General features: G+C 49.8%; 1 protein-coding gene across 4 annotated transcripts; it reads left to right on the top strand.

The window, feature by feature from the left end:
* Positions 1 to 21: 21 nt before the first annotated feature.
* Positions 22 to 10967, top strand: LOC130406394 (protein IWS1 homolog). Of its 4 annotated transcripts, none has more exons than XR_008904441.1 (17): positions 22 to 252; positions 562 to 644; positions 1157 to 2132; positions 3037 to 3093; positions 3238 to 3418; positions 4172 to 4229; positions 4326 to 4426; positions 5185 to 5335; positions 5545 to 5627; positions 6339 to 6468; positions 6927 to 7044; positions 7790 to 7901; positions 8894 to 8950; positions 9371 to 9427; positions 9517 to 9628; positions 9860 to 10052; positions 10356 to 10517. XR_008904441.1 is itself a non-coding variant. In XM_056611936.1 (17 exons), the coding sequence occupies exons 1-16, from the start codon at positions 210 to 212 to the stop codon at positions 9983 to 9985; spliced, it is 2445 nt and encodes an 814-aa protein (XP_056467911.1). In that variant the 5' UTR covers positions 22 to 209; the 3' UTR covers positions 9986 to 10010; positions 10356 to 10517. The 4 variants fall into 4 exon arrangements, 2 of the variants coding, with proteins under 2 accessions (XP_056467911.1, XP_056467912.1); XM_056611936.1 differs by having other exon boundaries at positions 9860 to 10010; XR_008904442.1 differs by lacking the exon at positions 8894 to 8950 and having other exon boundaries at positions 10356 to 10967.
* The last annotated feature ends 363 nt before the right edge of the window (positions 10968 to 11330 follow it).

Below are 11330 nucleotides of genomic sequence, written 5' to 3'. Positions count from 1 at the left end.
CCACTACCCCGCGACAGCAACAGGGAGCATGCGCATATCAAGGCCGGGCTGCCATTTTGATGGCAGTGATCAACACCGCATAGTTTCTATTTCATGAGTACATATTCGAGCTGGCTTTAACCCAGCACGACACCTACTAAGGTATCGTGTTTATTAAAGATAAGTATATAACTCGGGCATCATAAATAATCCGAACAACAATAAAACAGATGGACGGAGAGGACGACGACGTTGTATCCGCCAGCCGCTCCGGTAAGACGCTTTGTTTCCTTATAACGTGACACACTAAAGTACTCTACTATATGGTCTGAAACTCACTATAATACTCTCCTATTAAGTTATATTTTTAATCAATAAAACGCATTATAAAGTTATATAGACTCACTGAAATGCTCTTTTATATACTCAGGAAAATACTCTCCTGTATATGTGCTCAATGAAATACTCACTTGTATAGAGTCACGAAAATACTCTTATATTGTCTATATTATATATATTGTATATTTTGTGTGTGTGCGTGCGTGTGTGTGTTTGTTATTGATGTGGTGCGTGTGTTTGCAGATGATGGCGGTGGTACACCTGTACAAGACGAACACCCAGCATCAGAAGACGAGCAGGCGATGCCCACAAAACATAATTCAGAGGTTGGTTCACAGGTCATCATGTCTGCATCTTTCTTTATTGTAGAGGTGTGTATGTTTTAGTAGTTGTTGCATTACCTTAGAACAGCACACTGGATGTATTTGTCTGCTGCTATCAGCAGTTTGCGTCCCGACTCCTCTCAAGTTAGTAAGGTACGTTTTTTTGGATACTTGAATTAAGATTATTGAAACGTATCGTGAATACAACTTTGGTACATTACCTTGTCCGTGAACATGATTGCAGCGGAGTCACGTCAGATAGATTTTCAACATAAATGGTGATGAAGACCACGACCCCCATAACCCCATGCTACTATCTGCCTTCATCAAATTAATACTAAACTAGTTGACAGGCCTACCTACGAACACTTTCAAGACCTTGGGTGTCTTGAAAGGCGCCTCTAAATTAAATGTATTATTATTATTATTACTCCCCTCACGATATACTCTTCCCTCACTGTTTGTACACTGCTCACTATATCAACACGCCGTTTTGCTGCTCTGTTATGGTTCAGGACGACGGCAGTGAGGGTGAGGACGGCCCCCGTCCCATGGAGACCAGCGGCCCGGCCAGTGGCTCCGACAACGAGGGCCCGGCAGGGGGCCACAGCGACTCGGAGGGAGAGGCCCCTGGGCGTAACCGTGGAAACAACAGTGACTCTGAGGGAGAAGCCCCTCGGCGTAACTCTGGCAACAACAGCGACTCAGACGTAGAGGCCCCCGGGCGTAACCGTGGAAACAACAGTGACTCGGACGTAGAGGCCCCCGGGCGTAACCGTGGAAACAACAGTGACTCAGACGTAGAGGCCCCCGGGCGTAACCGTGGAAACAACAGTGACTCCGAGGTAGAGGCCCCTGGGCGTAACCGTGGAAACAACAGTGACTCCGACGTAGAGGCCCCCGGGCGTAACCGTGGAAACAACAGTGACTCCGAGGTAGAGGCCCCTGGGCGTAACCGTGGAAACAACAGTGACTCAGACGTAGAGGCCCCTGGGCGTAACCGTGGGAACAACAGTGACTCCGAGGTAGAGGCCCCTGGGCGTAACCGTGGAAACAACAGTGACTCCGAGGTAGAGGCCCCTGGGCGTAACCGTGGAAAAAACGGTGACTCCGAGGTAGAGCGGCCCAGGCCCGCGGACAGCGATGAGGAAGACTCCGCTTTGAAGAGCCGAGGAAGTGAGGAGGACAGGAGGACCCCTCCCCGTGCCAAACACAGCCCCTCCTCTTCCCCGAGCTCCACCCCTAACGCAGGTGGAAAACCAGACGGCAGCACGCCTGCGAGGAAGAAGATTGCCGCCCTGCACTCGGATGACGATGAAGAGGAGGAGGCGGGGGCTGTCGGGACGCAGGGAGCAGAGGCCGACGGGGCGAAGTGGAAGGCAGTGATGATGTCGGACAGCGAGGATGAGGCGGGGGAGGAACGGAAGGCTGACAACGAAGAGGAGAAGGCGAAACGGCCAGAAGATAGCCATGATGAAGACGCTGGACCAGGTACTGTAGAGCAAGGCACTAACACTGCAGGGTTAAACCCTTAGCTCGAACCAAAAATAGTGTCACAACTTAATTAGTGCATTGGTCGGGAAACTCTTTAAGCTCATTGGGGAGACTGGCTAATGGCCTCTTGCCCTCTTCAGCAACGATATGGCCATAAATGATATCATAATGTGCCATTTTATATTGATGGCTTTAGATAATAATTATCACCATATATTTTATCATAAAAATAATATTGCTAAATTAAGAGCATTCTCAATAGGACCGAACACTAAAGAAATCATAAGGTTGATTCTGGTTTATAATATACAATTATTTATTATTAGAAAGAATGTGTGACAAACTTTCAATAAAACAAACATGGCTTTACGTTATACGCTAAATAAATAAAATAAAATAATAATGCTTGATTTCCATCAAATTAAATACCTGATTTCGAAGGTCTCTCAAACATTTTAGAGGTAGTATACTGAACGTTTATAAATAAAATGACAAACGTGTAAACAACTTCTGGAGAGAGAGTAGAGCTGAGGGAGGGATATTTGGGGATTTTTTTTTTTACCCAGGTAGACAAGCATTAGCTTCTTGAAGCCCAGTATTATATGCATCATATATTTAGTGATGCAGTACGTCATCACCTACTGCCTGCACACATTGCACTGACTCGGACAGTGTGGCGAGTCAGTGACTGATGCTTCATCAAAAATGTACCGGTATATAAAAAAACAAACATTATAAGGATTGATATTAATGTTGATTTATTGTCCAGAGGTAGTGGTTCTACTCCTCGTATAACTCTGTAGGAATCACAAAACGCAACAAGGATCTTCCATGAAGATCAACCAGCTTCCCAGCAAAACTACATTGGTGTGTGTGTCTCTGTCTGTGTGTTTGTGCGTAGTGAAGAGGAAGAAGGCCGTCCTCTCAGACAGCGAGGATGACGATACCCCTACGCCAGGTGAGACCAGAGCATCAGCAGCCCATCAAACCATCGTCTCCATTCATGTCCCTATAGATGGGCTGTCTATTGATATGCTCACGGGTGCAGAGGTTGATTCCATATGGAAAGCTGTTCTGAACGAAGCGCTTCTGACCCCTCCAGTGAAGCGCAGCAGAGCCGTGTCCGACGAGGAGAACTCGGACTCCGAGGGTCCGGACCGCAAAATGGCAGCCAAGCTGAGGGAGCTGGGGTCCGACAGCGAGGACGAGGACGGTCCTGCCAAGACCAAGGACGAGAAGACGCTGTTCGGCAGTGACAGCGAGTCGGGAGAGGACCAGGAGGAGTGAGTCGGCCCGAAACCCTACACAGGGCTGTATTCCCCTTAAAGGTTGCATCAGCGATTCTGATTGAAACATAAAGTATCACATTCATCTGCTTTTTCCTCACGATCCGCTAGCTGCCCGTCCCATAAGCAGGCTGTCAAAAAACCGCGTCTCTCTAGGCAGCCTAGGCTCCGAGATCGCACACAAAAACAAATGGTACTGCCAACACCTCAAAATCAAAATAAAGTGTTCCAACCAATCACAGGCAAGGGGTGGGTGTTGTGGTGTTTCGCGCTCGTGCCTGGGCTATGCGACCCTTCGATGGTCGTATGTGTTGCGCGTTCATGAAAATGCGCGTCCATGATCATTTTCAAAACACGGGAGGGAGGGGCTAGCTGGCTCTGTTTGTTTGGAATCTCGCAACGGAAGTCAGAGCAACCAGAATCGCTGATACAAACTTTTATGTGTCTAGATTACAGTATCAGTACCCACTGGATCTAGGGCAGTATCAGTACTGTTCCCACTGGATCTAGGTAGTATCAGTACTGGGTTGATGGTACAGTATCATTACTGGCTCTAGGCTAGTAGCGGTACTGGGTCAATGTTCCACTATCAGTTCTGAATATTGCATAGTATCACCACTGTGTCTAGGGTAGCATGACCAGTAGGTCTAGGCTAGCAGCAGAAATGGATCTAGAGTAGTATCAGTATTGTACTAGACATGTGACTGATATACTAAGGGTGAAGTTCAAATAGCACTTTCTGTGTTCTAGGAAGATGATTGCGGACATCTTTGGAGAGTCGGGAGACGAGGAGGAAGAGGAGTTTACGGTAATTACAACTTCCTGTCCTATTGCAAAAACTTCTGTCTAAAAAGATTTGTATTATGTGTGTATAATGTGTGTGTGTGTGTGTGTGTGTGTGCAGGGTTTCAACCAGGAGGAACTGGAGGGGCAGCAGAAGGTAGAGAACCAGCCAGCTGAGGAAGACTCTGATTCGGATGAAGGAGTCGACCGTAGTGGCAAAGAGTAAGAAACCAACCCTCTCTCTCTCTCTCTATATCTCTATATCTTGACCACACTTACTGCTGCTCTCTCTCCCCATACTGACCCGTGGTCTCTCTCCCCCCCATACTGACCCGTGCTCTCTCTCCCCCCCATACTGACCCGGGCTCTCTCTCCCCCCCCATACTGACCCGGGCTCTCTCTCTCTCATACTGACCCGTGCTCTCTCCCCCCCATACTGAGCCATGCTCTCTCCCCCCCATACTGACCCATGCTCTCTCTCTCCCCCATACTGACCCATGCTCTCTCTCCCCCCCATACTGACCCGTGCTCTCTCTCTCCCCCATACTGACCCATGCTCTCTCTCCCCCCCATACTGACCCGCTCTCTCTCTCTCCCCATACTGACCCGCTCTCTCTCTCTCTCTCCCCCCCATACTGACCCGGGCTCTCTCTCTCTCATACTGACCCGTGCTCTCTCTCCCCCATACTGACCCGTGCTCTCTCTCCCCATACTGACCCGTGCTCTCTCTCCCCCATACTGACCCGTGCTCTCTCTCCCCCCCATACTGACCCGTGCTCTCTCTCTCTCCCATACTGACCCGTGCTCTCTCTCCCCCATACTGACCCGTGCTCTCTCTCCCCCCCCATACTGACCCGGGCTCTCTCTCTCCCATACTGACCCGTGCTCTCTCTCCCCCATACTGACCCGCTCTCTCTCTCTCTCCCCATACTGACCCGTGCTCTCTCTCCCCATACTGACCCATGCTCTCTCTCCCCCAGCACCAGCATGATGTCAGACTTCGACATCATGCTGGCGCGTAAGAAGGCAGCGGGCGGGAAGCGCAGGAGGAACCGAGACGGAGGAACGTTCATCAGCGACGCCGACGACGTCGTCAGCGCCATGATCATCAAGATGAACGAGGCCGCAGAGGTACCGCCACATTAAGAGTCCCCTGCTACCCTTCATACTGTCACAATAAGAGCCCCCCCCCCCCCAGTACTTTCATGAACTCACTGTGTGTGTGTGTGTGTGTGTGTGTGTGTGTGTGTGTGTGTGTGTGTGTGTGTGTGTGTGTGTGTGTGTGTGTGTGTGTGTGTGTGTGTGTGTGTGTGTGTGTGTGTGTGTGTGTGTGTGTGTAGGAGGACAGAACGCTCAACGCTCAAAAGAAGCCAGCGCTGAAGAAACTCACACTGCTGCCTGCGGTTGTCACGCATCTCAAGAAGTAAACATACCGCACCTCATCGCCTACTATAGCACCTCCTCATCCGGTGTATCCACATAGAGCTCCTCCTCATACATCATCACCTCCTCGTCTAGAACAGCACCTCCTCGTCTAGTACAGCACCTCCTCGTCTAGTACAGCACCTCCTCGTCTAGTGCAGCACCTCCTCGTCTAGTACAGCACCTCCTCGTCTAGTACAGCACCTCCTCGTCTAGTACAGCACCTCCTCGTCTAGTACAGCACCTCCTCGTCTAGTACAGCACCTCCTCGTCTAGTACAGCACCTCCTCGTCTAGTACAGCACCTCCTCGTCTAGTACAGCACCTCCTCGTCTAGTACAGCACCTCCTCATCTAGTACAGCACCTCCTCGTCTAGTACAGCACCTCCTCGTCTAGTACAACAGCACCTCCTCGTCTAGTACAGCACCTCCTCGTCTAGTACAGCACCTCCTCATCTAGTACAGCACCTCCTCATCTAGTACAGCACCTCCTCGTCTAGTACAGCACCTCCTCGTCTAGTGCAGCACCTCCTCATCTAGTACAGCACCTCCTCGTCTAGTACAACAGCACCTCCTCGTCTAGTACAGCACCTCCTCGTCTAGTACAGCACCTCCTCATCTACAACAGCACCTCCTCGTCTAGTATGGCGGTGGTGTTTGAAGGGGCAGTGTGCCAGCACCGAGTGGGAGTGTTAACAGCAGCTTGTCTCCAGGCAGGATCTGAAGGAGACGTTCATCGACAGCGGCGTGATGACGGCCATCAAGGAGTGGATCGGCCCCTTGCCAGACAAGAGCCTCCCTGCCCTCCGCATCCGAGGGGAGCTGCTCAAGATCCTGCATGAGGTAAGCGCCGCTCTCGATCCGGCAGGGGGCTAGCACTGCTCTAGAATCGTCAGGGGGTTAGCGCTGCTCTAGAATCGTCAGGGGGTTAGCACTGCTCTAGAATCGTCAGGGGGTTAGCGCTACTCTAGATATTGCAGTTGGACTGTCCTCGAGAAGATGGAGCTGACCGTGGTCATGTGACCCCTGGTTATATCCTCCCACGGTCATGGCGGATATAATCAGGGGTCAGAATTCTCATGGATTGTGCTCGATATTATTCCCTCACACCCTTTCCACTACAACACAAACATTTCAGTCACAGATGTGTTTCTCTTGTACCCCAGGTTCTTCTGTGTTTGTCGTAAAGAAGCAGGTAGGAGCATCTTGCTCCTTGATATCTATCGATCGACCCTAGTAGACTGTGTACATCAGGGACGGGTCTCCCTAACCACTGGACCATTCTGTGTTCTGTTCCCCAGCTTCCCAGCGTGAGCCAGGAAACTCTGAAACACAGCGGCATCGGACGTGCGGTCATGTTCCTCTACAAACACCCCAAGGAGTCGCGACCCAACAAAGACCTGGCTCTCAAACTCATCAGTAAGTAAAAACCTCCTCTGTCACATGGCTTGTCTAACAACCAATCAGCCTCCAGGAGGCTGTTTGAGTTAAAAAAGAAACGGTCACATGGTTTCTAACAACCAATCAGCCTCCAGGAGCCTGTTTGAGTTAAAAAATAAACTGTCACATGGTGTGTCTAATAACCAATCAGCCTCCAGGAGCCTGTTTGAGTTAAAAAATAAGCTTTTGCGTGGTGTGTGAAACATTCAATGCGCCTTCAGGAGCATGTTTGAGGTAAAACATAAACTGTCACATGGTGTGTTGTGTTGAACAACCAATCAGCCTCTAGGAACCTGAGTTCCTATAGAAAACTACCAGGAACTCATACTGGGCAACATGGAGTCCTGGATTAGCAATGAATGTTTTGTGTGCTGACTGTCTGTCTCACCCTTCCTCTCTCTCTGTCTCTCTGATGAAGACCTCTGATGGAAAACATGTATAACCAACTTTTGAAATCCAAGAGGGGCGAGAATGGGGACTAATTAGGTCCTTCAGGTAGGATGGGGCTGATCTGTTCAGTATTTCATAGGTATGCAGTAGCACCTTGAAATCTGACCTGGCATTATCAGAACGCAGGGGGTGGAGGAGAGAACAGGAGGAATGTGGTTGAATTTCTGGTTCCAGTTAAGCGACTAGCAGGCGTTTCATATTATCGATCGATACACTAGTAGCATGGTTCTTTATAAGCGAGCTAACAGCAGTGGGTTATCTTCTTCACCCCTAGACGAGTGGTCCCGACCCATCTTTGGTCTGACGTCCAACTACAAGGGGATGACCCGAGAGGAGCGGCAACAGAGAGACCTGGACCAGCAGATGCCCCAGAAGAGGGGACTAAGGTCTGGGCCAGCACTTACCTGAAACGTCACCCCCGTCCTAACCCTTACCTAAACCCATACCGTCACCCCTTAATTGAACCCATTCCTAATCCCTACCGTAACCCTTACCTCAACCTATACCTATACTTTACTTAACATTTAGCCGTACCTTATGCCCTTACCTTAGACCCTACCTAAAGCGCTAACCTGACCCTCTAGTCTAACCCCTACCTTAGACCCTACCTGAGGCTCTGACCTGATCTCTAGTCCTGAACTTCTTCACCTCCTCCCTCTTCATCCATCCCTGGTTCTTCCCTCTCTTCCTCCCTGGTTCTTCCCTCTCTTCCTCCCTGGTTCTTCCCTCTCTTCCTCCCTGGTTCTTCCCTCTCTTCCTCCCTGGTTCTTCCCTCTCTTCCTCCCTGGTTCTTCCCTCTCTTCCTCCCTGGTTCTTCCCTCTCTTCCTCCCTGGTTCTTCCCTCTCTTCCTCCCTGGTTCTTCACTTCTTCCCTCTCTTCCTCCCTGGTTCTTCACTTCTTCCCTGGTACTTCACCTCCTCCCTCCTCATCCCTGGTTCTTCTCCTCATCCCTGGTACTTCACCTCCTCCCTCCTCATCCCTGGTTCTTCCCTCTCTTCTTCCCTGGTACTTCACCTCCTCCCTCCTCATCCCTGGTTCTTCCCTCTCTTCCTCCCTGGTTCTTCCCTCTCTTCCTCCCTGGTTCTTCCCTCTCTTCCTCCCTGGTTCTTCCCTCTCTTCCTCCCTGGTTCTTCCCTCTCTTCCTCCCTGGTTCTTCCCTCTCTTCCTCCCTGGTTCTTCCCTCTCTTCCTCCCTGGTTCTTTACTTCTTCCCTCTCTTCCTCCCTGGTTTTCTCCTCATCCCTGGTACTTCACCTCCTCCCTCTTCATCCCTGGTTCTTCTCCTCATCCCTGGTACTTCACCTCCTCCCTCCTCATCCCTGGTTCTTCTCCTCATCCCTGGTACTTCACCTCCTCCATCCTCCCCCTGGTTCTGCAGTCAGGCACACAAGGAGGTGAAGGCGTCGGAGCCTGATGTCTTCTCTCCTACAACCAGGTTCCTCTGCATGGTTGCGCTGTGGTTGCGCTCTCTACCAGTGCAGTTCTTTAACTGCCTGCCTTGTTTTCATTTAACGACTCCACTGCCCCTGTCCCGTGGCGTGCCTAACGACCAATCAGGAGGCTGTTGGAGGAAAATAAATAAACTTGTTGCGTGGTGTGTGTAACAATCAATGCGCCTTCAGGAGCTTGTTTGAGTTAAAATATATACTGTCACATGGTGTGTGTAGGGTTGGTTACGGTGAGTTAAATGAAAAATGGAACCAGGAACTCCTGGAGCACCAAAGTATGTTTTTTGTGCTGACTTTCCGTCTCGCCCTCCCTCCCTCCCTCCCTCCCTCCCTCCCTCCCTCTCTCTGTCTCTGTCTCCTCTCTCTGTCTCCTCTCTCCCTATGTCTCCGTCTCTTTCTCTCGCTAGTTCTGGCGGTCAGACCCCCCGTCGGGACCTAGAGAAGCAACTCACTGGAGAGGAAAAGTAAGATCCCACCTCAACCCCTTCACCCAGAACCTGCTTCAGAACCAACCACTGATCCCCGCCTGTGCCTAACGTCCTCCCCCCAACAGGGCTCTGCGACCTGGGGAGCCAGGCTTCTGTGCCCGGGCCAGGGTACCCATGCCCTCCAACAAGGACTACGTAGTCCGACCCAAGTGGAACATAGAGATGGAGTCCAGCAGGGTGAGTTTATCTCTGTACCATAGATATACTGGTTCTTTATACTTATACTTCAGATTAAGTCGGATGCATACTAGTTTATTCTGGTTTATAGCATAATTCTTATACTGGTTTATTTGATTTTGTGTAAAAGTTAGTTTATAGTAATCGTATGGTTTTAACCTGATACATGGGCAGGGACTGATGGTTGTGTATGCGGTCGCTGCTTTAGCTGTGCGTTGATTGGTTCCTCAGAGTGGATTTAAGAAAGGCGTCAGTCGATTGGAGAAGCACAAGCGTCGTTTTGCTGAGCAGAAGAAACGGGGGCGCCTGCAAGGAGCCATCAAGATCAGTGTGCAGGGGAACCACATGCCCTTGTAGTACCTGCTGCTACCCATTGGGGGCAGTAAGTACCATCCTGTAGTACTTGCTGCTACACATAGGGGCAGTAAGTACCTAAAGTACTTAAACAGCGGCTGGTTAACAAGCTGTTGGTTAACACATTTTTGGTCAGATCTTCTCATGGATCTTTACAAGCTGTTGTTTTACAAACTGTTTATTAGGTTTTCTTGGGGTTTGGGAGTCAATGTTTGAGTGCTTTCCTGCCAACTCACCTGCAGGCGAGGTCGCTGTTTATAAATGCTTGACTTCCTGGGTCTTGGCGGCTGCTGTGTGTGGGCTCAGTTAGATTGTTGTCATGGTAACAAGGGTGACGCAACAGTCAAACTAACATGCGGGTCTGGCCCCCCAGGGACCCATGAAGAAGGGAGTGTCTCGCGTGGACAAACAGACGCGGCGCTCACGGGACATCCTGCGGCTCTCACCAAGACGGGCCACGCCGTCAAGATCGGCGTAGAGGGGAGAAGCCTGCCGCTCTGACTTCACCCACCTCGCCCCTGCCTATTTTAGTTTATTTTTAATAATTTGCTCAGAAACCCCCCCCCCCCCCCCCCCCCCCACTGTGTGTGTGTGTGTGTGTGTGTGTGTGTGTGTGTGTGTGTGTGTGTGTGTGTGTGTGTGTGTGTGTGTGTGTGTGTGTGTGTGTGTGTGTGTGTGTGTGTGTGTGTGTGTGTGTGTGTGTGTGTGAGACACACTCAGTACCCAGGGATGTTTAATGTGACCGGCGTGTGAGTGTGCACCCTGTTCTACGGTAGAAGAATCTTTTCATATTAAACAGAGTTCTGCTCAAATCCTGTTCCCCGGGTCTGATTTTTGCTGTGTAAACCACTCTGGTTCTAGGTTTGGGAGCTGAACCTACCCACCTCCTAAAATAATTGAATAATATGTAATTTCTTACCTAAACTTAAAAGAGACGCCGAGATAAATATGAATTGGTGTTTGCCAGTTCTACCCATATTCTGATGAGTTGTTTTATTCAAAATGCATCATTGTTTTCCCAAAGCGAGTTCGCTAGATAAGCATTTACTTTCTGTAAGCCGCAAATATTGACTTTGGTTACAGTATCCTAGACCCTCTTCATGTGATGGGAATACACTTTCTATTATTTAACGAAAAATGTGGAATGGTCACTTAATCAAACGAGTGCTGGTAACAACGCAACAAGATTGTTTGTCTTCAAACACACATGAGTCAAAACATAAGGGTCACCCTATAATGATCGAAGCGAAACAAGGATTAACATTGGCACTGCTTTCAACCGATGGAGACTGCACTTGGCGAGTAAAGGAATGAAATTCCATTCTGAATTCTCGACGTTTCTACTAAA

This window comes from Gadus chalcogrammus, chromosome 16, assembly GCF_026213295.1.
Source record: "Gadus chalcogrammus isolate NIFS_2021 chromosome 16, NIFS_Gcha_1.0, whole genome shotgun sequence".
Lineage (NCBI taxonomy): Eukaryota > Metazoa > Chordata > Actinopteri > Gadiformes > Gadidae > Gadus > Gadus chalcogrammus.
Note: the sequence above shows the minus strand (reverse complement) of the source record. Positions and strands in the feature narration are given on the sequence as shown.